Source organism: Dermacentor albipictus, chromosome 4, assembly GCF_038994185.2.
Source record: "Dermacentor albipictus isolate Rhodes 1998 colony chromosome 4, USDA_Dalb.pri_finalv2, whole genome shotgun sequence".
NCBI classification, from domain to species: Eukaryota; Metazoa; Arthropoda; class Arachnida; order Ixodida; family Ixodidae; genus Dermacentor; species Dermacentor albipictus.
In genome coordinates, this window is record NC_091824.1 from 71,847,852 (window position 1) to 71,874,430 (window position 26,579).

Consider the following 26,579-nt stretch of genomic DNA (forward strand, 5'->3'; position numbering starts at 1 on the left):
ATGCTAAGTCATGCGGGCTCAGCTGCGCCCCCCAAAAGTCGGAGCTACTCCTGGTCTCACCGCGAAAGAAGCACAGATGCGACTCGCCCACTATCAACATACAGCTGGAGGGACACACCATCGTTCCGTCTCGGAGCGTAAAGATATTGGGAATGGTTTTCCAGTCGGATCGCACCAATACAATATTAATTCAAAAGCTTAAGACTACAACAGCCCAAGTTACGCACATGATCCGGCGAATAACAACCAAGACAAGAGGCATGGGGGAGGCGGACACGCTTCGGCTTGTCCAAGCCTTCGTCGTGTCTCGAATAACTTACGCTATTCCGTACGCACTACTCAACGAGACGGAACTCAAGAAAATCAACACAATGATCAGAAAGGCATATAAGCAGGCGATGGGTCTGCCAATCAGTACGTCCACAGAACGCCTACTACGACTAGGTGTGCACAACACGGCCGAGGAGCTGATCGAGGCACATTTATCCAGTCAGCGAACAAGGCTGGCGATTACGGAAGCAGGGAGGTCCATTCTCTTACGCCTGGGGCTCTCTGCCCCTATGAGCCATCCGCCGCCTCAGACTGTGAGCTTACCCCATGCCATCCGGAGAAAAATCACCGTACGTCCTCTGCCTCGCAACATGCACCCAGTGCACCACGCAGAGCGAAGGGAGGCCCGCGCCCTGGCCATACACAAGCGATACGGAACTTTACCCTCTACAGCCTACACTGACGCGGCTTCTTACTCCAGACGCGCAGCCACAACAGCCACCGTAGTCGTCAACACAGAACATCGGAGCAGCATTTCGCTCACACGAAACAATCCCCTCCAAGCCGAGGAAGCGGCCATAGCCCTCGCTCTCTCCCAAACAGAGGTTGAAGTCATAGTGACCGACTCCCAACAGGCGTGCCGCAACTTTGCTAGCGGCAGAATTCATGCCACTACACTCCGGATCATCCATCAAAAGCCGCCAACGAGATCAGTCATGATCATCTGGGCGCCAGCTCATCAAGGCATTCCTGGCAACGAGGTCGCCAACCACGTGGCTCGAGATCTGACCCACCGAGCCGACGCCGAGGAATCTGAACCCGAGCGCATGCACCCTCTAGTCTCTTACCAAGACATCACACAACACTACAAGCTAACCCGCAGAACATATGCACCCCCACACAAGTCACTACCTAGAGAGCAGGAGCGATTCCTCCGGGCTCTACAGGTCAATACATTCCCCCACCCAACCAGGAATCACCTCATAGACCCTACAAAATTCTCTCCGCAATGCCGCTTCTGCGCAGAGCCCGGGTCCCTCAGGCACATAGTAGGAGGTTGCAGAGCGGCACCATTACATCATCCAAACCCTTACCCCACTAACGAGCTTTGGGAGAGAGCCTTGGCCAGCTCCGACCTCGAGGATCAGCAACAGCTGATTGCGAGGGCCCAGGACGCGGCCCGAGCTCAAGGCATTCTGGACTGAGGACGCCTCTCCCTAGCTGCTTCACCTAATAAAAATGTTTATTCTCTCTCTCATTGCACGGTGTGCATCAAACATATGTTGAATAGATAACCTAAATGATAAAAGTAAAAGTGCAAACTTCATTGCGCTGTTCCGCCGTATGTGTAAATATCTGCACACCTCATGGTTGGCACTACAAATAGACAAAATATAAAGAAAAACATTTGTGCGTGAGCTAGTACAAGTATTTACTTCATGAGAAAAAGAAAAAGAGTGTACAATGATTATTGCACCTATACATAGCTTCTTACGGTAGTCAAACGAGAATAAAGAAGGTTCCTGCGAGTATTGAAATGCTTGCTGTGCAAACGGCGATTTACGTACTTCCACGCCACATGGGTAGTGACTAAAATTGAGCAATAAAATTTGAGCTGCAGGTAATTGTGGCCGCCTTTATTTATGACGTGCGGCTTCCCTTAGAGCCGATGTTACTAGGGCTCGCCATAGCGCTGCCTTTAGCGCTGTCCTTCGGGCTGCACTCAACACTGCCCTGATTGACGTCAGCACTTTCCGACCCTGATGACTTGCGCTTCTTGCTTGCGGATTTCTTAGCCTTGTACAGTTGTTTTGAGCACCTCTTCTTTTGTAATCGTGAAGACGACGTCCGCCTATTCTTCTTTTTCTTCTGCCCGGGCCGTTCTTTGCTCATCGAATGCTGTGCGTGCTTTTCACTGAGTGACGGACTTTCGATGCCAGAATGCGCAGCCATCTCCTCTGGAGTTTTTACGTCACCTTCTATCGGCTGCGCTAAATGTGTTGCTGATTCAGGGGCTGCAACCAGACCTTGCCTGCTGCCCATTTTACCTGCTGTACCAGTGGTGCTTGTCGGTTTGACGTCACATTTCAAATGGTGCAGCGGAGAAGCTGGTGGAAGCGGTACCGCCCTTTGTTTTCTGTCGCTTTTCTGTACCGCGTCCTTCGGAAGCTTGGCGTCGCCTTCCGTCTGAGGCAGCGAAAGTGCCACAGCAGCCGCCAAACTCTGCCCTTTGTCTGCCTCTCTCTTGCTTTCGAGCGATGATTCAGCAACGCGCTTGGCAGGTTCGCTGTTGACCAGGGCTATTTTCTCCGCGAAGGCGACGTCTTCTGGGGAGAGAGCGCAAAACGCGGTGTCCACATTGTCGATAATCTTTCGAATCTCTTCGACGTCTTCCTTGGCAAACACCGATGTCGGAACGGTGTCGATGTTTCTTTCGTAACCGGGCACCTTAATCTGAATGGATGAAGAAGTGTCATCCGGAAAGCCTGCTTGAGAGGTCGCATCTCGGGATGGTGCCCTGGAAGAACGGAGTCCGAACTGCCGCTCAAGGAGCTCGTTGAAGTTCTCGCTGTAACGGGGCGTCGTCATCACATCGGGGGCGAACGAGACCGACCGCTCCGTGGTGCCCACCGTCCCCGTCTCGCGTGTGTCTATCGTCTCCGCCACAGTCACCGTGTCGCCGCGACTCGTTCCAGCAGCGTCGCTAACCTGGCCACTTGTGGCTAGACTCGGCTGGTCGGGCCGGGCACCCTTTCTCGACGCGAAGCCAAATTCTTGCAGCAGACCTCGGTACTTGCGAGGGGCCACTTTGTCATCTGGCAACCACGTCATTGCTGGCGCCATGATCTTTTCCCACGGGTGCACCGTGAGAAGGGCGATGAGGTAGGTAGGGATGAAACTGACTGCGACAATGATGATCCAGATTCCGAGCAGGTTCGCGAAGTAACTAAGGCGAACGCCCGTGTACCCTTCTGGAGACGGCTCCATTACCTCGATGGCCAGCAGCATGGTTAGTTGAAGAGGCACTCCGAATGTCCAGGATAATCGCGTCATCAGGTTCGGGTAGTTACCCGTCATTGTGTGATAGTCTGCCATGACGCGGTGAATACCGTAAATTCGCACAATTACTAGCACTTCTATCAAAAGAGACAGCGCCGCAATGACCTCAATGTTAGGCATGAGCAGCCTGATTATGTATGGTCCAGAGGTGGTGGTCAGACAAAGTCCGAAAACGTAGAAGCACAAACAGGCAGCTAAGCGGAGCTCGTTCCGAAACTTTGCAAATCCTGGAAATTCAAACACGACCGCTTCGAGGATAACTTCAGGACCTATCATCATGTATCCCAGGGCATTGGCTAACAACCAGGTGAAGTACACTGCGCACCAAAACCGCGTCGTATCCAAAATTGTGAGGGTCTCGGGCATTATCACGTGTTCAATATCGGCACTCTGCAAGATGCGCTCGATGTCCATGTCCTTAACACAAGACAGAAAGCCAACGTGCGCGTAGAAGAGGAGTCCGTAGAGTAGCGAAGATATCAGTTGCATTAGAGCTACGACGGTTGAAAATGTTCCTATATTGGTTTTGAATATATTGAAGCGCGCAGTGCACAGGAAACCCCCACTGAAGATGCCGATGTTGCTTATTGCCACCTTCAGCGCATCTCGCCAAAGCTCGTAGCTGATGACGCCTGACAGCGGTGCCCTGACTAAGATATTGATTCCGTGATCACTGCACTTTAGTGCCAAAGAATTCATGAGCATCAGCGTCAGCGTAGTGATGGTCAGGGTGGCGATAACGTACACTGCGTACTCGGCGTTTTGCAGGCCGTTTCTGGTGGCGGTGAAGACGAGCAGCCAGAGAACCGCCATCGTGATGGCTATCTCCGGATGAATCGCGCTGCGGCCGTCCGTCGAGAGCCGGAGAGCCCTGGAGTCGAAGAACAGACGCGTAGCGCTGTGCGTGCCGTTGACGCAGTCGCTGAAGTTGTAGGCGGACTCGGGGACAAGCACCGTTGTCGTGCCGTTCGTCACCGGCATTCCCTGCGTCTCGTGCGAGTGCCGGTAGCGCTGAACTATGCGTTCCTGCACGCTGCTACAAAGCGCCATTCTTCTCTGCAGATCGTAGCACGAGTCGGATGGCCGGTAGTGGCTGCAGTCAGCCCACGGGAGAGTAGATCGGAACAAGCCGGCCAGGAACACGGTCGAGTAGGAGCACTCGGTCACGAAGATGGTCATGCCAAGCGTGAAGTAGAAGGTCATCGTGTGGCCGAGACCCCGCAGGCCCGGCACAGTGTCGAAGATTCCGATGTTTCCGGCGCCCATGAACTGGCCTAGCATGCTCTCCAGTTGCATCACTGGGATCACCACGCTCACCGTAAGCGTCGTGTAGGCGATCACGAACGGGGCTCCGCCGTGTATGAAAAGGAGTCGAGGCAGGGTGAAGATGCCGTTCTTGCTCGCGATGACGGCAGCGAACGTCAGGAACTGCTGAGTGTGGCTCTGGTAGCGGCGGCGATCCGCGGTGCTCATTGCGGCCGCCTGGAAGCCGAAGGTTCTTCTTCTTCTTCTACCACTGCTGCTGCTTCCGCCAAGCCACTTGCCAACCATTTGGTCAAGAGATCATCATTAGAGAACCGCGCAATTTTGTTGGTTTCTGATTTATTTACAGTGAGAGCAGCAAATCTCAATTGAATTGAATTCAGGGGTTTTACGTGCCAAAACAACTGTATATTATGAGGCACGGTGTGGGGAAAGACTGCTGATTCATTTTGACGACCAGGGGATCTTTAACGTATGGCATTCGGCGCTGGCCTAACCCCTAGAGTCCCCTTTTCTCCGCACTTGGCTAAGCTATACACAAAATACTGATTCCTTTAGTTTTAGCGTATTTTCTGAAGAACATCACAAACACTAAGTCTACTGTTTCCAATTGCGTCAGAATTTTAGCGCTAGGTATTCAAAGGTTTCCAGCCGTGTTCATATCGCAATGGCAGAAACTGTCGCACAGGAGAAGCTTTATTCTAGCACATCAGGTTAGGTAACTTTGGTTGCTGAAATAATCGCTACAATTGACTCGCCATCCCAGCCCTTCGAAAGTGGATGACCAGCGAAGCTGTTCAAAACCACCACTACAACTGCTCAGGGGGATATGCAATGCTTATTGCTCAACCCCTGGTCGCACGGCAGTACGACCAGGGGCTGCGCGCGACCGCTGGTCGCATTGTTTTTAACACGATAGCGTTAAGGAGCGCGTGTTGCAGAAAAGCTGGTGTCGTCGGCGTCCCTGGCATTGGTCGTGAGCGAAAAATCCCGCAAGGCACTTCATAAATAAAAACAACGTGCAAGATGGTGTGGGTGGGAATCGAACCGTGCCCTCCAGAGTGTGAGACGGAGACGCTACCACTCAGCCATGAGTTCGATGGTTCAAACCAGGACAAAAGCGCCTCTAGTGAAGGCGGTGTTTCTTTATAAACGTGCCGTAGAAAGTTATACTGCGGTATATATCGGTAATTATGAGCATGTAAATTGCAGAAGTCGCAGTTAAACGGGTATGGAAGTACGTTTGCACTACATTTTTTCAGCGCTTGGCGCACACGCAGAGCCATCTTGCGGGAAACACAGAAGACTCCCTCCTCGCAATGTACGGCGCTACCCCGACAGGTGGCGCAACACGCGCCCGCTTCTCACCGTCGTCTCCTTTCAGCGAATTGGGGCCGTGCAGGTCCCCGTGTGAGGATGCCCCAATACCCTTGCATTTAATGAGTTTTTTTCGCTCTCTCCCCTTCCAACTTCCAGCGTGCGTCACTCGAACCCTCGTGTTTAGGCGACGCGGCTCCTCTTTCCACTCACAGCGCAATTCCTACGTGCAGCGTCCTATGGGGGACGCCTGTGACGTGATCGCTGCGCCGTAGCGCGCCTGGTGGGAAAGTGTCCCCTGCGATGTTTGCCATGCTGCTGGCGTGGAGTCATGCGTCTGCGTGGTGCTGCCAAGTGAGATAGAGGACGATCCCATCGAGGCGTCAGCCCCATGATCGTGTCCACCTCCATGGCGCGTCGCGGCTTGGCTGTCTGTGCCGATCACGACGTTTGGCTCGCGTAGATCGTTTCCCCCTCCAAGACACCGAATTCTTTGGTTCGTTCCGCTTGCTCAGGCGCACGTTTAGTTTCCGCGCCGAACGCTGCGTTGCTCGGCACTCACCGGGTTATTCGTGGGTGCAAAGTCCGATACGGGCCACCTCGTAAGTTGTGCTGTGAACTTGGAAGAGTTGTATATGAAAACTATGTCTTTGTGTGACTCAAGAGCATGCCCAGCGAATGAGTGGGCGGTGCGAACGGGGTGCGATAACGCTAGCGCGTTCCACTCTTGAAGGCGAAGCTTAAGCGTCCTCCAATTTTCTTCCTTTGTCGCTGCTTGTGTTCATGCTGCTCCTCGGGAGTTTTAACTACGCGTTGCCTACCCATAGTGATGCTGCAGCAGCAAGTAAATCACTTGCTTGGCAGATTCTCTTATGTATGAAAAGCTAGTGACGTCACTCCCAACATCGGAAGTTGCTGTCGTAGTGGCAGGTTGCACAACAGTAATATTTACGGGGAAGATAGGCGGGGGCGGCTACGCGCTTCGCGTTGTTAGCAGGAGCGCGTTATCATCAACGATGTGGTTTGATGCTTGTTTTCTGCTCGTTCTTTATTGAAACGAATGCTGTAGTGTCCGTTGTATGCGTGATACGAAAGAATGCATACACTTTTCACTTCAATCGCCGAAGTTTGGGTTCTTTCCGTGCGGGAGACGCAGCGAAAATTCTCGACCAACCAGTAACCCACAGCTAAACACTTCTGAGTCATGAGTGCGAAAGGATTAATGTCGAATTGAACGCCGCTGAGCAGTCGTTCGAGTAAGGAACTACTCGCGAGCAAGCGAGCGCGTTGCGGCTCTTGGCCGGTTTTGAATTGACCTCACTGAGGCGCAGTTGGAATGCAGGTGAGAACCTGCGTGCATAAGGAACGCGTCGATAACACAGGACTCTGAGAGCGAGGGAGATTCTGCGTAGCGGCGATGCCCTCTCCCCTCAAGCAGAACTTAGTGCACTACTGAATTAGTAGGTAAACCATTTTGCCCGATCTGCTCCGTCGACGTTCGCTCGTGTTGTGGCGTTGAAGCCAATAGGAACTCCATGAAGGCTCGGTCGTGACGTCGCGTGACGTGACGTGGCCTTGCATGACGTGGTGCCACATCCTCCCAATTGGCTGTGCCATTACATTCCCATTGACGCGCGTACTACGCAAACCTTTAGTTAACCAGAGCCGTGGAACCGCCATGGCGTCGGGGAAGCGTGCTCATCTCTCATCCCGGGGGCCCGGCTTCCTTCCCCGCCGAGGCTGAAACGTACAAAATTTTCAAAGCCATTGCTTTACTTTGTTTACGGAAGCCTCGCTGAAATATTTGACGTCGATTTGTACGTTTTGTTATCTATTTTCACTCTTCGCGCCTTCGGCCACTTTCGGTACCCTCATTTGGTCACGCCCACTACGACGGATTTTTACTCAATGGGGCCATATAATGCTTGTGCATTAAAAGCAAATACGTATATGGCAAGTGTTAGGCATTTAGGTGAGCTCGAGGCATTTTACAAATACTATGGAGCCGGAAAAATATCAAAGCAACTGAATGACGGGAAAGAGATTCAGCAGTATTTGTATTCACTGCAAAGCCGAGGCTTTCATTTATTTGTGGTGAGCAAAGGGCTCCAAATATTGCATCAGCCTCACTGACAAGATCCAGTAAACACCACATAGTAGATCAGGCACGTCAATACTACATTGAATAACGTTTGTTGTATACTGCGAAGTGTGTGTTGTGTAGAACGCTGCTTTTTTGTCTCTGCGAATTTCAAGTTACTTTGTGGGAGACGCCGCTCCCTTAACTACGGCGTTGGACCTGGAGTCACCTAGAGGGGCGTCGGGTCCTTCCACGTGAACAGCGGCCCCTCCGAGAAAGCAGTCTAGTTGCCCGAGTGACACCGACAGCGAGGACACCGTGATCTATTCCACGACCAATGATGAAAACTCGGATGACAGTGACTTCGTGCCCGTAGCAAATCGCAAAGAGAAGGCTCGTCAAGATATGTTCTTCCACAAGTAGGACAACTGTGGACACGAGGCGAAAGTCATCGGACCGCACAAATTTATTTGTGCCTGTGGCTCAAACCGGTTCAACCGCCAAGCTAAATCTGTGTCGTTCGAGGTCCTTGTTCTCGGTCAGATCAAAGATGTAAGGATGAACGCCCGAAAGAACATTGTCGATATAGATGTCCCAAACCGCAGCGCACTAGACGTTCTGAGTAACGTTAAGGTGCTGGTTAGCATTAACGTACGCTGCTATAAACAAGGCGATCATGACTCTACGGCCGGTGTGGTTTCTGACGTAGATAATTCCATGAGCGATTCTGACCTGCATATACTCATCAAGCCAGCGACAGAGGGAACTGCCACATTGCAAGCCCGTCGCCTGGGGAATTCGCAATGTATGAAACTAACTTTTAAAGGAGACAGCCTACCGTCACATGGGGATTCCCAGTGACATCAGGTCTCAACAGCACATCGCACCCATTCCCCGCAATATGCACCCCGCAAACAACGTCGGCAGACGTTGGGCCTGCAGTACAGCTCTACTCGAGCATGTCCGCAACAACCACATTGAGGCAAGCTTTGTGGATGCCGCGGCTTATGTCTATCAACAGGCATTCACCCTCTCCATCGTCGACTCCAATTCTTGAGTCACTTGCTGCGCTACGGTACGCACTTCGAGGCCCGTGGTAGACGAACAGGCTGCAATCGCACTGGCTGTGCTGGATGGTTGTAGAGAGGAAATATATAGCGATTCCAAGGCAGCCATTAAGGCCTACCAAACCGGTGTGGTCTCCCCCCAGACCCTCCGCATTCTCCAAAGCGTCAAAAGTATCTCTCCGCATTCTATCACTTGGTTTCCCGCTCACTTGGCGTCGGCTGAGGCCTCTTCTAACCCTAACGAGGGCACGCGCAAAGCCGCGCGAGGACTCACTGACCGCGCCGCCTCCGCAGACCCCCTGCCCCGCGGGGAACCCTTACTCACGTTTCATGAGGTTACCGCACACTCCTATCTGTCAAGGCGGGCATTCCCCCTCCAGCACCCCGCCTTATGCAGGGTGCGGGTGGTGACCCTTCGACATTTACAAGCACGTGAGTAGCCTAACCTTGCGGTTCTTCATGCAATATACCCTGAAAGGTATCCCAGTTCGGACTGCCCTTCCTGTGGACGAACGGCAACATTGGACGATGTGTTGTGGGAGTGCGAAGCCATCGGCTCCTCCTTCAGCGAGGATAGGTGGGCTGCGCTCCTGGGCAGCCCAGAACTCAGCGACCAGACGCTGGCCGTCCAGTGTGCCCGCGGTCAGGCCGTCAAGCTCGCCTTGGCGGTCCCTACGTGGGACTAGCCGAGTGGCGCGGGGTCTCCCCTGCGTCTTCTCTAGACCTATTAAATTTATTTCACTCACTCACTCATGCGAATTTTAGGCGAGATCTGATCACCGAACAAAAAAAGGTTAAATAGAAAGTCGTAATGTAATATGGAATCCGAAAACGCCGCGTTAGGGGAGATAAAATTCCCAAGTAGGCTAAAGCCAGTGTTTTCGTTGTTTATGTTGCCATTGTTTTGAAAGATATTCCCTTCTTTTAGGTATGTACTTTTTGGTGGCTTGCAACGCTTTAGCCTGATAGCTTCTGAGTGGATCACTGCGTATGTCAGCATCATTCCCGCCGTCATGTCGTACATGGTGGCTTCTCTCTGCCGGTGCTCCTTTTCCTTCATGTGATGATACGGCACAAACCGTATACGGTCAGGCACAACCCACCAGTATTTACGATGTCGTAATTTTTCCCTGAGAGTAACGTTGGTGTCACATCCAGGCGACATTCCGGACTTCGCGACACAAGACAGAATGTTGGAAGACTCAACCTGCAACAGGATACGATGGCCGTGAAACATAAGGCTTAAAGAACGCGTTGGTAAAAAAAAAGCGGGACGTACGGTTGTAAAAACGCTACGTTCCGTTTACGACTGGCTATTCTTTACTTTCACGACACTGGAGCTTCCTCGCTTGAAGACGGAGTAATGTGGAGAACTAAGCCCGCTAGGCGCACCCAGCTTCAACGCTACAGGCGAGTGCTGCCACGTGGATGCGCAAATTTGCAGCGAACTCGACCACAACTTTTCACGTGCGATGGAGTAAACTATAGGAATTAAAGGTGTAACAAACACAGTCAAAGTTTTATGGGAGGCGCTTTTTAGTGTACGCAGACCTGAAACATCTGATTGAAGTGTCGCAGCAGTTTTTTTCGTGTTGTGCGAATGACATTGCATTTCGTCATGGCATCGCCGTTTGCACCAACGACGAACATGCTTTGCACAACACATGGCACCCATAAAAGCAGAGAGAACGGAACGAGTTCTGCTGAAACGAAGTAATCAGATGAACACTTTTTCGGTATTGTTATGTGGCTCTAAAACTGTACATTGAGTAGACAAAAAAAAGTTGTAAATGGAACGATAACTTAACATCTCCTAAAATAAATTGCAGGGCAAGCCTCAGTCGGGCCCGATGTAGCATTCCGGCCGGCCTAACCAGAAAATTTTATATGTTCTATTTTGAGTAAAATGGTGAGAGAAAATGCAAAAGCAGTATGCGATAGAATATTTGTGTGTCCTATTTCCAGACGGTTGCTGAAAGGGCCACTCCTCGCGGATAGAGAATATACGTGTGGTAATGCTCAGGTTGTTTTTGTAATGCTCATACAAGGGATTTCTTCTACTAATATAATACATTTTAGTTTAAAAGGTATGAGCGCATGTAGTCCTCGTTCTGCAAGGGCACCAGGAATAGGCGTTGCGGAAACATGTTCCACTGTGGTGTGAATAGCTCTTTTATATAACTTCCACTTTGTTCTTACGTTCATATCAGAGCATTAAATGCTCCATTTCAGAAATACAAAATAATGGCTCGGCATGGCGGCTGCCTTTCCAAAAAATTTGACCACGTGGTATTTTCTTCACGTCATTATCTCTCTCTTTCCCTTTCTATTCCCCCTTTGTAGCGTGAGGTAGCAAAGCGTAAGCTAGCCTCGTGTTCATCCCCCACCCTTCCTCTCATTGCTTTGTCTCTCTTTCTCTGAGAAAGACATGCTCTTATTTATCTGACAGCTTTCCTGCAGGTTCTGGCGAAGAAGCTTTGAGATGAACTGAAATGAGAATAATTGCAAAAACGCCACTGCACAGTGCACTCTGTGCACGCTGACGAACGCCATCTTGTCAAAATTTATTCAGAGTCCCCTACTACGGCGTGCCTCATAATTAAATTGTGACTGTAGCACGGTAAACATGATCGTGTGATGGTGTGAGGGGGCGCGGGATGGTATGTTTACCTCACATTATTTATCAATTCAGCAGTGCTTCACACTAATAAAGGAGCGCTGCAATCTCCTGAATCATAAATTTGCAGCAGATCATTCTAAGGCAAAATAGGAAAAAGGTAGAGCTAAATGCACCCGCTACCCCTCCGGGCAAACGGTTCGTCCTCAAGGACTAACTGCGTGCATTTGAGTGTTGTGTTCAAAGCCCTGATTCTAAAGGGAACATAGGGAGGAGTTACATCATGCCTGTTCGGAGTTACATCAGCTGCCAAAGCTCATTGCACAGCTATGGCATGCCAGTGTTTTCATTTCCCTGGAATATCTTCAGGACCACAGTACCGAACAAAAGCGACATGTGCTTTTTATCACGAGTGGAAATTAGTTGATTCTACGAAAGATCACTACGGGTTTCGAAGTTCATATTTTCGATTTCATTGTGCATTTTATATTTTATCTGTGCATCCATCACTCGGTTGCACGAAAAGAAACTTTGGTTATTTAGAAACTATATAATTTGCGAGGAAAATGAGGGAATTAGAAACTATATAATTTGCGAGGGAAATAAGGGAAAAAAATTGACCCACGATTACGGTACTCGCTGATGAGAAAGTTGACTACAGCTGTATACGCGTTTTCATTTCACTATATAATGGCTAACGCGGACAATCCGTCTCGTGCTGCACGTCGCCAACGGAGCGAAGTGTGCCGCAATTGCCTCCCTAATCTGGGAATCGCGAGAGCCAGCACGTCGGTGTCACGTTGGCGCAATTGGCGGCAGCCACCTACGACAAATCCACGAGAGTATAATTTTATTTGTGGCGCCATCTTGTAGCCATCGTCGCCGCACCGTCCTTTCTGCTTGCTCGTTCGCTCGGGTACGCGGTCGCCGACGCCGACGCTGGCCGCAGGAACGGGCGTCTAAAGGCCCGTTTATAGTCCGACGTTATGGGCGCGCAGGCGAGTGTCGTTCGCGGTCAGCCACGCTACGTCGGTTGCGCTGCGCCAGCCGAGATGCCATCCCCTCTACACTTCAACGCACGCGCCGTAGGCTGCTATCTTCGGAGCATGCGCAGAAGGTTCGCCAAGTCGCGCGCCGTCCGCAAAAGCCGTCTGCGGAGTTGTGTTGGCGCCTTTTTCTTCGCGCGCAATGCATTGTGGTGCGAGAGTTCCGCCGACTTCGACGCGCGAATGGCTCCGGAGCCAAATCGGCGCCGGGCCCGTCGGGGCGCGTTGGAAGCCGCCGGTTACGTTAGCTGCGCCGGTGCGCCCGACTATAGAGGTGTCGTTTTCGCCGACGTGACGTAGCGTGCGCGCGCGTTACGTCGGACTATAAACGACCCTTAACAGGTGCGCTCTAAAACAGTTGCAAACCATGGCAATCGAAACAAGCGCGAACGAGACTAAACTAAGCAAACCAAAGAAGCGCGAGCGAGAGCTGACGCGAGCAGACGATAGTACGAAATGAGCGGTCCGGCTGAAACCAGTTCCCAGTGCGCATCGAGTGGTCGGGAATGTTCGCGTGACACCAGTTTCTCACGCACACGTCACTGAAGGGGCCGCTCTAATTGGTTGCGCCGTTTTCGGCCCCGTTTCACTACCCGCTCCGCGTTCGCTCTTTCATCGTTCACTCTGCTCATTCGCTCGGTTACGGCGCCGCCGTCGATGCCGTTCTCGCCGCAGGAACGGACGCCTAAGGGCCGCGCTCTAAAGGATTCCCGAGATTCATCAGTGTGGAGGCAGCCTTTCCACGCAATGGGTGTTCCGTTAAAGTCACAACGATATAAAATATTCACTATTATGGCTACGAAGAATGCGTTTATTGTGTGAAACATGCCCGTAAGGAAGTGTAAGCTAGCATTGTTTAAGGCTGCTGGGCAACACGACATTTATATATAATATTGTAACCATCTGAAAGTTCTTGAAAGTTGCTACATTTCCCGGTTTTTATCTTCTAAGCAAGTGTATTTAGCTTCTTGAAACCTAGTGTGCTTTGAGGAAGCAAACTAATACAACAGAATGCTAGGTATTGCTGCTGTAGCGGAAAAATATTTCTACAACTTGACTACGATTTTTCATTGAGACGAAACTGACCGTTATTTAAGTATCAATATGAAGAAAAACTCACAGCTTGAATTTTTCTTTAAAATGTCGTAAGCAGCTGTTCAAAAAGACTAGAAAAATAATATGGCGAATGTGTTGCAATATTTTTTTTTGCTATGAAAAATATAGGTAGCAGAAATGAGTACTTCGCCAGGATTCGGCGAGGTATCGAGAGCAAGGGACGTTGGGATAAAAAAAAAAAGTGAAAACGTAGATAAGCGTTTGACTCACACAAACGTCACAATTATTGCAAGAGAAAGACAGTTTTTACTTTCGATAAATAATTGTGATCATCATAAGCATCATCAGTGTATTTTTATGTCCAATTTGGGACGAAGGCTTCTTACAGCAATCTCCATATCCCCGGTCTTGCTGTAGCTAATTCGAACTTCCGCATGCAAATTTGCGGATTTCATCTCCCAGCCTAATTTTATGCCACCTTTGACTTCGATTCCATTCCCTTCGAACCCATTCTGCAACTCGAATGGTCCGCCACCTATCTGCCCTATACATTACATAGCCTACCTAGCTCCATTTTTTCCCCCTATGTATTCTGGTATATCCGCTACACTCGTTTCCTCTCTGACCCACAACACTGTCTTCCTGTCTCTTAAGATTAGATGTAACATTCTTCGTACCATCACTTTTTGCGCGGTACTAACCTTCTTCTCGAGCTTAACTTGAATGAACACTATATACACTACAACCGCGTTTAAGTACGATATTCATTACCTAGCATACGAATGCACCCGATTTGAGCTGTGAGCTGCGACAGCTCAGCGTGACAGCGGTACTAGAGTTACTTGCGCAGATTGCCTTAAGGTTTCCCCCAAAACAAGATGCCGTTGTGGACAAATTACCGCAAGGTTATCGACATTGGTCGTCCTGCATATGGCAGCAGCTCTTGCCGCAAGTGGCCCGTCAAGCACATGATGACGGCCAGGTCTGCTAGAATTGATCCAGACGCGTAAGACAACTGCTGTCCTTTTGAAATGGGACGTTGTTCTGTGACAGTAACTATATTGTCTTGCGGAAATAAGCGAATCTGTATGTCTTTTGGAATTATCGTTGTGCATTAGTTCCGCTCGCGGAACTTCGCATTTGTTTCTGGGGGTTTAGTTTCTTGTACGTGTTTCCATTTTTTCTTTGCCCTGCGACGAGTAGCAGTCTGCGTTACTGAAAGCCACAACTTATTCATTTGATTTATATGCCCAGAAAAGTGATTACTAACCCCGACTATTCTATCTGCACGTTGTAGAAACGCTGACGAACATCAAATGCTGACGAAAGTGCGAGTTAACCTATGTTGTTCCGGCGATTTCTGCAGGAATCATTATGTTTTGCAGAAAATATCCGACATAAGTGAGTCAGTGTCAGTGATGCTTATTGTGTTGATTGTCTTGAGCCACAGATTAATGTATCTCTCCATAAAACTTCACAAAGGCACGTGTGTCGCATCAGAGGTTAGGCGTCCGCACTGTCTTTTTTTTGTTTTAGCCTAATGCTTATGCATGTAACCCGTCTTGGCGGGCAGAAACGTGATCTTCAAATAATCTGTTCCCATATTTAAAGAAATTGTGATTATGAATTAAGAGCTGCTTGCAACACGTTGATGGCAGTTCAGGAGAAAAACAGCCAAAAACTCACGCGGGAATTCATTTTTGCCAGAAGCTTGTCGTTCAGGTCAACGTATTATCAAGTTGTCATTCATTCAGAATTTGGACCAAACATGCCTCAGATTGTAAGTCTGTATTGAGCGCACTTCTGAACAGTGAAAAAACAAAGAATAAAACAAGCAGCACCCGGATCATATTGATAGCGGTTAGCAAACTTCATCGGCTATTCAACCATAATTCGCGCGTCAAGCCTGTCGGCACCCTGCAGATGCACTCTCAGCTTCCTTTCCACACTAACTGCTGGTGCTTCCCTACATTAGAGAATGTCGAAAGCAATTTTAGTCAGGCGCACCGTCTGATTGGACCAAGTTACTTCGCTAGATAGGAATTGGTGACAACAATAAGGAAATTTTTCGAAACAGAATAGACGCGTATTGCACCGAATGATAACTTGATATCGGTAATAATCCCGCCAAGAATGTGCACCGGCAAAAAAGTAAATATCGGGTTATATCAGGACAATGTATTCTTTTCTAGCAGTGCTCGAATAAGGCGCGGACTCTATTAGGCTTCGCCAGTGAAAGTTGGAACATTTATTCTTTTGTTCGTTCGTCACGCAGGATTTTTTTATTTTACTTTCCTGCGTAACATTACACCAACAGGCCTATATAGGGTATTGTCCGTAGATATTTTATTACGGCATTTTGGGTAACTACCCCAGTACAGCCACCCTACAGAAGCGGCTACTGCTGTGTCAACGCAAAAAAAGAGCCAGTGTGGTCTCGAGCCGTGCTTTGAAGATGAATTATGGGCCATACGTGCCCTCAAAGCGGTCGCTTAGCCGCTCGGGTGATTCTGGACACGAACTAGGCGCTACTGAAGGCAATAAAGGTGAATTATTCGTTCGGCATTATGCTAACACGGGCGAACATTTAGTGGCTCATAACTCATTCTATATTGAAAGGGGTAAGAAGTTGGACAGGGAGTGGATGGGCCGTAAAGGTGAGGAGTCACTTGCGGGCTACCCGTGCCTTCTGCTCCCAAATGATGTTTTCGTTTTCTTAACAGCAGCCAAAATTCGAAGCTCGTCCGGAAGTTTAATGTTTGGGCTGCTCTAGGCATAAGACGAAAGTATAATATGATATATAGGATCTGCATTAAGCCTGAACGTCATGAGTAGTGACATGAGCAGTAAAGAATATGTGACAACGATGCGCATGAAATGATTACAGTAGACATCGACTTCTAGATATGTGTATTTCAAACATAAGAACACCAATTTTCTTGTAATTCTCACATGATGACTGTTGTTTAATGTCACTCTATACTCTCTTTATTTACAATGAAAAAGTCAATATCAAGGTCCTATTACAAAACCTGACACTTCCTGCTGTGCCGAAAAAGAAACATCCAAGAAAAACTGCGCTTTTAGAATCACAAATTTCAGTGAGGTGCATATAAACTAACAAGATATGCCGATACGTCACCTATGTGCACAATAACATGCTGAAACTTACATATCGGTACGAGGTACAATTGTCTGACCTACTCTGTGCCTAAAACAGAAGGACGGCGAAAACCCTTATCGGAGGTAAGGATACGGACTGAATGTAGTTGTTTGTGAGATGCAGCTTTTAGAACCGCGAAGCAGAATCCGTTGAGAATATCTCAGAGAATTGATTTAGAACGTTGCCAAGGTCGCACGGGGATGTCGGCCTCAGCCAGAGGCTGATTGTTAAGTTTGTACAATGAAATAGCAAACGCCTGCCGTTATCCGGCCTACTTGCGGTCAACAGAAAGGATTGGGGACATTGTTTTGGGCAGTTCGCGGATATCTCCCATGCGAGAACAGGTTCGTGCTGTAGTGTCCCCCAGAATGATCAATACTCACCGGGACATTCTTCGGAGTAGTAGTCAACTACAGTTTACGAACTGACAATCAAGTGGCGGTACTGAATAACGCAATGTAACCTCTGCGAAAATCTTCGGCAGAACTTGTGCTAACATTTGAAAATGGTCAGATTAGACGTCATGGCACCGAGCTGAAGGCAACAGAAAGGAACAGAAACATAGCTCTTATAATAGTGGGTGATGGGTGTAGTAGTTGTGATAATGGTATCGATAGTGTGGACACTCAGCTCGTGGACGAGAATGAAAAGCAAAAACTTGACAGAAGAGCATCACGTAAATACAAATAGCAAATGCTACCGCTAGCAATACAGAAAAAAACACAGAAAGGCAGTGCTGCGAGGCATTATTACTTTCTCGGAAGGCGCGACAACTATGGTATGTAAAAAGCTTTATAAACAGAGGAGCAACAATAGTGACTCAAACTTGCCTTGCATAATAATTGGAATGACTGGCTGCATGGAATTCCTGCGGCCGTAAGTCTTTCCCCAGATCTCCTTACCTAACCTTCCTTATAACTGCCCACTTTCCCGCTTTGAATATAGTAAGCGGAAGTGCTAAAGACTAAACGCTATGCATCGTGTCTTATTCATATAGAAATCATATAACAGCCGCTCGCGTCTGGGGAGATCCAAAATAATATATCTCAGACGCTATGATTCACTAACGTGTTCAGACAACTTTATCTAGCAACTTTCAACTACCACTCAGCAAAAAATGAAGAAAGAGACCACAAAAAGCTGAAGCTTCGCTAAGCGACGCCAATAGTAAGCGGTGCATCTACTGATAGGGTAATCACGCGCAGTAGCGAACGCAGGAGCAGCAACAAAATAATTCAACTCCGCCATCAAGCAACTATGAATAAACATAACATTTGAATTTACGAAAAAAGAAAAAGAGGAAAAAAGGCCTAGCGGGCACGCTTCCCCGCAAGAGTTGCCGACCCTATAAAGAAGCACTCCACCGTCGACTACAGCATATTGCGATGTGTTGCATCCAGAACCACACTAAATTAGGCACTCATGCCCGGAAACTGGGACAGACCGCAAGAAACAAAAGAATCACGAGAAACTTTTCTGGTGCAAGGTGGGAACGTATGGCTCAGCATGCAAAATATCGGCACGGAAGCACTTTGGCGCATTCAGAGAAGCCCAGCTGTCGGTCCTGTGGCAAGGAAACATGTATCAATGCAGTTTCTTTTTACCTTCTGTTGCTTCGGTATTGCCGGGAAGAACGATCGATACACATTATTTGATAAAATGCGTGTGCCTTAGGGAGCGCAGCATAGCCATGAATAAAAAAAATGCATCTTTTTTTTTTCATTTTCCCCACATTTTGTTTGAAGGGATATAAGAGCCTGCATATTCCATGAACGTTTGCAAAAGAAAAAGCACTGCTAATAGCTTGAGCAACACAAATGTTCTAAAAGCACTGAAGATACATTACTAAGTGATACTAAGCCTAAACCTGATCCTAAAATTGAAGTTTTGTTATTTTCGCAAGTTCTGGCGCTCCTCATAAAATTGTAATATGAACCAAGAAATTTCTACTGAAAATGTTAAACTTCTAGAACATAAAAAATTTTGCTGGAAATCGCATATTTATTTAGAAAACATATTTTCAGCGCAGCTCACAGTGCGGGCTGTTGACCTTGAATTGTTGCGTAGCGCGTTATTCGTCTCTAAAGTGAAGCCCCTGCAGATTTCCCAATTTATTCGAGTGCAGTCCCATACAAGGAATTCAATGACCAACTGCATCATTTTTTTCAGCACCGAACATGGACATGCTTCGTCGCCCAGTATAACCTTCCAGTACAACTTTATTTTTGAGCATATCCACAATTCGAACAGCCTTCAAGGTGTACTCGTTCGTCAAATTAGGGAGGCAGTGCCCCGTCATGATCGTCAAATATGTAAACTTAGCGTCGTTCCTATTCGCAAGTTCGTGCGGAGCCTCAAAGACGAATTGTTTCGAAATTCGTTGCGATGTCGCCGACTAATGTAACGCCTACTTAGTCTGAAAGTTGGATGTCGTTCGAAGGGCGCGAACCGTCAGAGTTTACAGGCTCCACGTGCCGCACTGCCAGCAACTTCTATCTTTTCGTTTGGCGTTCTATCCGTCTTTTTTTTTCATTAAACGCGCATTCAGAGGTCTTGTGAATATGTGCCATTTCGGTGTGCGTGAACGGCTATATTTTGAGATAAACGTGACGAGAAAGCTGCCGCCATCAGGAATTTTTTATTCACTGCTGTCTAGAATTCATTTTCTGTGAGGAGCACGTGTCGTTCGTGTACATTTGTGTAGATTCTTACTTGCGCGCAAGTTGAACTTCGCTTTTAGACGTCAGCGGCAACTCGCGCGCAGAATTGCGCAGGCTTTAAACCGGGGTTCTTTCGTGGAAAGTTTTCAGTGGCGCCGGCGGAGTACTTGACTCACTACGCAGGCGCAGTCGTGAAGAACAGTATAGGTATGTAGGGTGTGTGTGGTCGGCGAAAACAAAGATAAAAAAAGAAAGAACAGAAAAAGTCTACAGATCACGTTCGCACACTGCTGCCACAATTGTGTTTAGCGTAAAAAAAAGGCGTATAGATAGGTTATGCAAGAACTGCAAGGGAAATACCTTTCCCTAAAACAAACGAGGAAGTTGTGAAATATACAAAGCGAAAAAGAAACAAACTAGATCACAACTTAGCAACGCTCCTTCTATGCTTAAATTCTTATGTCTTGATAGATGCCCGCGTGATACGGGCAGCGTTGCACATTCTCGTTTATCAAGGTGACGTTTCCAAACCTCGTATCCTTATCGCAGTTCATTTTAAAGTTAACTTCTGCGGTTTTACGTAGCAAAACCACGATCTCAATATGAGGCACGCCGTAGTTCGAAACTCCGGATAAATTTTGACGGCTTGGGGGTTCTTTGACGTGCACACTCGGTGCATGGTTGGAGGGCGTTCGTGCATCTCGGTCCCGATTGAAAGGCGGCCGCTGTAGCCCGGTTTGCTCCTGAAACCTGGTGCTTAGCTGCTGAACAGCATAGCCGCCTACCCACTACTATTGAAGGTGTTTCTGCTTTCTTTCTGTTTTGCTAATCATTCACACTTTGACTCGTACATTCAAACCTTGAGTTTTTTTTTGTTGGATACCGTCAAGGTCGGTGATCTCCGCATGTAATATTGTATTGCATTAAAATAATTCTCCATCGCTGGTAATTCTGGTGGAGTAAGAAATTATTTTAAAAAGCAGAAGCAGCGCTCGTTCATGCATGTGTCTCCTTGCGTACGTAGGCCATAACGAGAGGCAGTAATGGACTGGAATGTCGTCGTTAGGGCCGAATATGTGGTGCCACATTGTAAGGACCGGGACAATGTAACGACAATATAGCTTTTCTTTTCACGCCTTCTCAGCTTTCGGAACGGCGCTGAGCTTGCGTCATCACCAGGATCGGCTAGTTGTGAGTGTCATAGATTAAAAAGAATTGAGCGAAACAAACTCTTAGGTCACATCCCTCATGTATTCGTTTTCGAACTTTCTTCGCGCTTAGATTTTAAACCCTAATTAGACTGTTTATTATCACAATACGAATCTATTCTACTGAGAGATGAACTAGCTTATCAGACTCACTTTCGGAATTTCTCCTTTTAAGCTCACCACGGTAGCTTTTATTCTTAGTGACCGAGCGGGTTTTACTGCAACGGCAGTTAAAAGGTACCCGCCGTGTTTGCTTAGTGCACGTGGCTTGGGCGTGGCACTGCCAAGCACGAGGTCATGGGATCAAAATCCCGGCTACTGCGGCAGCATTTTGATGGGGGCAAAATGCAGAAAGACCCGTGTACCGTGCATTCGGTGCACGTTAAAGAACACCAGGTGGTCGATACTTATACCGAGTCCCCTAATACGGCGTGCCTACACTATAAAAACGTTTACACCCATTGGGGTGTATATCTGCCATACAACGATAATCGTCATCTTCCTTGCTTGCGTTTCCTTCTTTGAAAATACCCGCCGTGGTTGCTCAGTGGCTATGGTGTTGGGCTGTTGAGCACGAAGTCGCGGGATCGAATCCCGGTTGCGGCGGCCGCATTTCGATGGGGGCGAAATGCGAAAACACCCGTGTACTTAGATTTAGGTGCACGTCGAAAACCCCAGGTGGTCGAAATTTCTGGACTCCTCCACTACGGCGTGCCTCATAATCAGAAAGTGATCTTGACGCGTTAAACCCCATAATTTCATTTAATTTTCCTGAGAACGCCGCGCCAGCTACTTTCCTGTTGGCAATGCTATGTCATGCTGATAACGCACATGCCGTTAGTAACTGGGAAGTACCACGCTCACAGCGTTAATGAAAGGAAATGCGGACACGACAGATGACGTTTATTGTTATGTGGCCAGATATGACTCAAAGGGTGCAAACTTTTCTTAGTGTGATAATCATATCATTGTTCTGCTGGAAGGTAAAACCACATAACTGAATTTTAAAATTAATCGCAAAAAAAAAGATAGGAAGTATTTAAACATCACTCTGATAAAGAAGAGTGCGCAAGGTTGCCTGTATCGCGCGAGCAGCTATCAAGACATGAAAAAATAAGTATGGAGCGAGCGTCGCCAAGTTTTGACCTACATTATCGCGCGAAATCGGGACAACATGCCTTTATAAAACGTTGCTGTGTCAAGATTGTACTTAATTCTCAAAGAATAGCAATATGCAGACTTATTTCTTCGCACAAGAGTGTAAGTCAGGGGGCCTACAGCAGCATCGTCATCAGCGCCGATTATCTGGCATTGCCCTCTCCAGCCTTCTATTCGTCCGCCTTCACGGTTAACATTTCTTTAAGTTGTAGTCATCGTGTCATCGGCAGGCCGTTTCCCCATTCTGGGCTGCAACATAGCCATAGCGCAAAAAAAAAAACAGCGCCCACTACCACATTACTTGTGCTACAGAGTTTTAAGCCTAGTCTCTATGCTATATCGATCATCGATTTGATCGATCAATAACAATTATCACGATAATCACAATATGTAAGCAATGACTCAGGATAAAATAGCTCAATATATACAGTCAATAAATGTATTTGTCGGAAGTACAGATATCTGCTAATAGAAAAGCGCACAACATTCAGTGGTTTTGCTGCAGTGGCTTGAAACGTGAGATGTTGAAACACATGGCGTGTTACACATAAGGACGTAGGTTAAAAACTCGCTAAGGGTATCCAAAGTACCGCTTCCGCAATTAACTGCAAACTGTCAACTATCGTCACTGCGACTCAAATCCATGTCGCTTCGACAATGGGCTTCACTTTGGTGCCTAGCGCGCTACACAGTGAATTATCGCATATCGTTCTGACTTGGTAATTTATGTGCCTGTACATGTATTTTGGAGGCCACAACAGCCAGTAAGGTAGCAGACGAGCACGACGCTGTGTTCATCAAGAAAAAAGAAAAAAAAATTTTGCGATAGTGTTAACGGAGAGAGGCGGCTATTGTCCCATCGCAATAAACAAATTTTGTGCTAGTGAAGTCACTGAGATAAGCAGACCCTTTGTTTTCTGGCCAGCATAAGAATGATATAGTTTACATATACTGTGTGGCAATTCATCCCCTAGTAATTAACCTTTATCAGTTAATCAAATAAAGTATTAGTTCTGAAAAAAACTTTATTATAAACAAAGTTAAGGCCTGATTTTAGTGTCCGCGCGTGCTGGTATATACCGGGTGAAACTGCTGGAAGTGAGCTGTTGCTATATTATTAACGTGCACGCGTACTAACTTGTACATAGCGTGGGTAGGTTACAGTCGCTCGAAGAATCGGCAACCTACGCCATTGGGATTGCCACAGCAGCGCTTGAAATAGGGCTAGTCGGGGAAGTTGCGTCTGGCTGCGCTGGCGTAAGGAAACAGCAAGGACAGGGACGAATACTGAGGAACACCTGCTCGATCACGTTCATCCATGTTCGTCTTTGACCGAATTGTTTCCTTACGCTAACACAACAATATGGTTTTTTTTAGATATTTCCAACACTTCATTCGACTTCATTCAACCTATGTTATTACTCTAAGATTTTATGCACAGCCTTGATCGCACAACATTCGCAGAAGGTGCGAAGTGTGCGGTACTGCTCAGATGTGTCAATGCCGCGGGCGCATAGGAGTGTTTGAACTAAAATTATGTGTTACATATTTGTGCGCAACAAAAGGATGTTTAAACTAATAAGGAAAAGTGGCACTATTGAGCTAAATGGACGGCAAATAAAACTTGACGCTGGGGCTTCGAGAAGAAACGGTACTGAAAGCAATAATGTGAGAAAATGTAAAACGTCTATTGGGTTTCGTACTTCTCAAGGCCCAAAATCTCGGCGCCGGTAGTAGCACAAATAGCAGGGCAAGGTTCCGTGTTTGAACATGACGTGAGTTTTTTTTTTTTTTTTCACGCGTGGCATAAAACACGGAATAACACGTAGCTGCCTTGCATAGTGAGAATCAATACCCTGCTCAGATTCAAACTGGGATGAGGTCATTTCCATATGTGATTTTCAGATTTCCAAGTTTCCAGACGGCAGATAAAAAAAGAATAGTTAAGATACAGCGACTTTTCTGTCATTTAATCACCTACCCCCTGTGAAATTTCAAACCTCTGTAGTGGAGCTAGCAAAGAAAGAATGAAAGGAGTTAACAAACATTCAGTGGTATCCCTATATCAACAAAGTCTAGGACGGCGCACGGCAGCAATAAGTCCAGTAAGCTATTGCGGAAAGAAACTCGAGATGCGATTTTGTCCTTTCACCAGCGTATAGCAGTGTACTTAGCTCCTATTTGTCCTTCAGATGCTATAAAACTGCGCAGTGGAACCTTGAAAACATGATGTGGTCTCGAAGGCTTTATGAAGTTCACTTCGAAATGAAACTCCACTGTGCTTTCATTTTAAAGTCTGGATGCAGAACCACTTCCTTTTCAAGGCCTGCGTGTTACTTGTATCATTTTCTTAAGGTGAAGAACCCTCTCTGCACTGTACTACGCGATTATTTTGTACGCGGAATCGGGAGCTGGGATTTGTTTGTGTACGCGATATCAGCCGCACAATATCTGTGTTCGCGTCGGTGGAGATTTTACTGCCGTATATTTGTGAGTTTTAATGAAACACATGCATTTTCCTTACGCACTAGTTAATAAAGTACATGGCACCGCGGCGTTTGCTTCCTCTTGTAGTCTTTATTTTAAGCCCCCTGCTTCCGGCTTCCTTCTTTATTTTTGAAGTGTGTGCTGGCTTACTCTCACGTGCCTCATTAAGCAACATCTACTGTAACCTTTACACAAGTGCTTATGTATAAGATTTGTTTTCTCATTGCTCATGATTATGACATTCAAGAGACACTCTACTGAAGCGAAATGAACATTGCGCAGTATTTTTGCAAAGGGGCATTCCTACTAAGGTGATGTCATGGTCAAAATTTCCCTTACAAAATGAAGCTACCAGATCTGCTGCTTATTTAGATGCAAAATTTTCTTCAGTCTGTTGGGATGATCTTTTTTTTATATATTACTGCCTCGATGATACGACGGACATTGTTGAACAGCTGACATGCAACAGCTCCTTGAGCAGATGACATACACCGAATGCCACTGGAAGCATGTTTAATGTTAATTAATGCACAAAGAAGTGTTCCATCCTGCAGCGGGAGACATGAATGTGGCAAATATGGTAGACGTGACAGTAATACTACATATAGTATTTCGGCACTAGTATATAGTATATATACTATATGGTATATGGTATATATATATATATATATATATATATATATATATATACAGTATATAGCGGCACTCTCGCCACGACCAGCACGACCGGTTATGAGGTTAAAAATTCACGCGCCAGCTTGCGAGTTGCGTTGCTGAACGAAACCGAGAATTGGGATAATGATGGCGCGCACATTCATTTGTACGGTATTTATTACAGTGCACACGGTTCGACAAATTAAACCTCACGGGGAGACACGGCTCCCAAGGACGGCCGTGTGGACGTATAACGCGGGCCTTTCGTACATTTCCAGCCTCTAGCAAAGGCGAAGTAATTCTGCCGAAAGCGGATTGAGCGACGTTCCCTCGTGCTGCACAGAAGTTAGTTTCGCGCAAATCCACGTGACTACCTGCGCCTACCACTTAGCCGCACTTGCGACATACTAGGCCGCGCTGAGGCAACTCGCGCTGGGTAACCACCGTGAGTGAGCGCTGACACACACTTACTCAGCGGTTCCGAGAGGCAGGACGGAGGAGCTTCACCTAGGAACTTGCGGGGGCGCAATTAAATGTTGAACGAGCGCGCCATTGTTCCCTGGAGCGTGGCGAATGCGCCCCGGAAAACTGTTGCGAAACACGTGAGCGAACAGCGAGGGATTCGCAGGCTCGCCCTGTAGTGAGGACGGAAGCAGAGGTATACCTCGCTGAAAGCACGGGCGCGCACTTGCAAGAGCCTGACGTGAGGTATAGAACGGGGCGTTATTGTCTCCGCTTTGTGCGGCTGCAGCTGCTACCGCGTGGTTTCGTAACGTAGGGATTTGAGGACGGCTAGCTAACCGCTCCTGGCAGACTAGTACGAAGTTCCACGAGTTGAGTATACGTCAGCTCTGCGCTGTCCGTGGAGGAGCGCGCATTAGTGGGCATACCTCTCGCGTAAACGACAAAAAGAAAACGATGAAGGTTGGCGGGAACTGTGCTCTTACCTAAGCCGCTATCTTCGAATTCTGTGCCTAATTAGTAGGTATAAAGGTTTGTCGTAGCAACCAATAATCTTTACATCGTGTCTAAAAGGTGGTTGTGGAAGCTAATAATTCCGGTGTTTAGTAGCGGGAACATGCACTTTGTGTAAAAATAAATGCATGCTCATTGAAAAGTTTCCTCTGAACACTTACCGTCATCTTAGGAGTTTGAGAGGAGAACGTAGCGAGCAGAATCTGAGGCTTCAATTCCGCTAGTCCTCGCGAATGGTGGCGCTGAGAAAAGTAAATGTACCGTGAAAATATTTGCTGCCATGACGTAATTCTTACTAAATAAAAGAAAGAATTGCGTGATACGTGAATATATTTCTTCAAGCGCCCGCATGAAAAAAAAAAGAAAACAGGCACACTTAATTGAGCACTGAGTTCAAAATAATTTTACTTTTGTGAAAAAAATGAATGTGCGCACGACTTTGAATGAAACAAGGCTGACGAGTGTGCCTGATACGCATTAACTGCTGTGTTTTAAGCA

At 47.5% G+C, this 26,579-nt stretch overlaps 1 protein-coding gene and 1 long non-coding RNA gene across 2 annotated transcripts in view; one reads left to right on the forward strand and one right to left on the reverse strand.

Moving 5' to 3' along the window:
- LOC135902070 (uncharacterized) overlaps nt 1-26,579 on the forward strand; it is a 750,038-nt gene that overhangs the window by 297,631 nt on the left and 425,828 nt on the right. The window lies entirely within an intron of this gene.
- On the reverse strand, nt 1,704-25,625 carry LOC135902089 (sodium-dependent proline transporter-like). Its single transcript, XM_065431996.2, has 2 exons — nt 25,578-25,625; nt 1,704-4,869 (listed from the first exon to the last, which is right to left on the reverse strand). Exon 2 carries the CDS (start codon nt 4,801-4,803, stop codon nt 1,912-1,914), a length of 2,892 nt encoding a protein of 963 aa, XP_065288068.1. The 5' UTR covers nt 4,804-4,869; nt 25,578-25,625; the 3' UTR covers nt 1,704-1,911.

Bases quoted from the DNA above. Each gene is read 5' to 3' on its own strand.
- LOC135902089 (XM_065431996.2), bottom strand. From the start codon at position 4,803: ATGAGCACCGCGGATCGCCGCCGCTACCAGAGCCACACTCAGCAGTTC.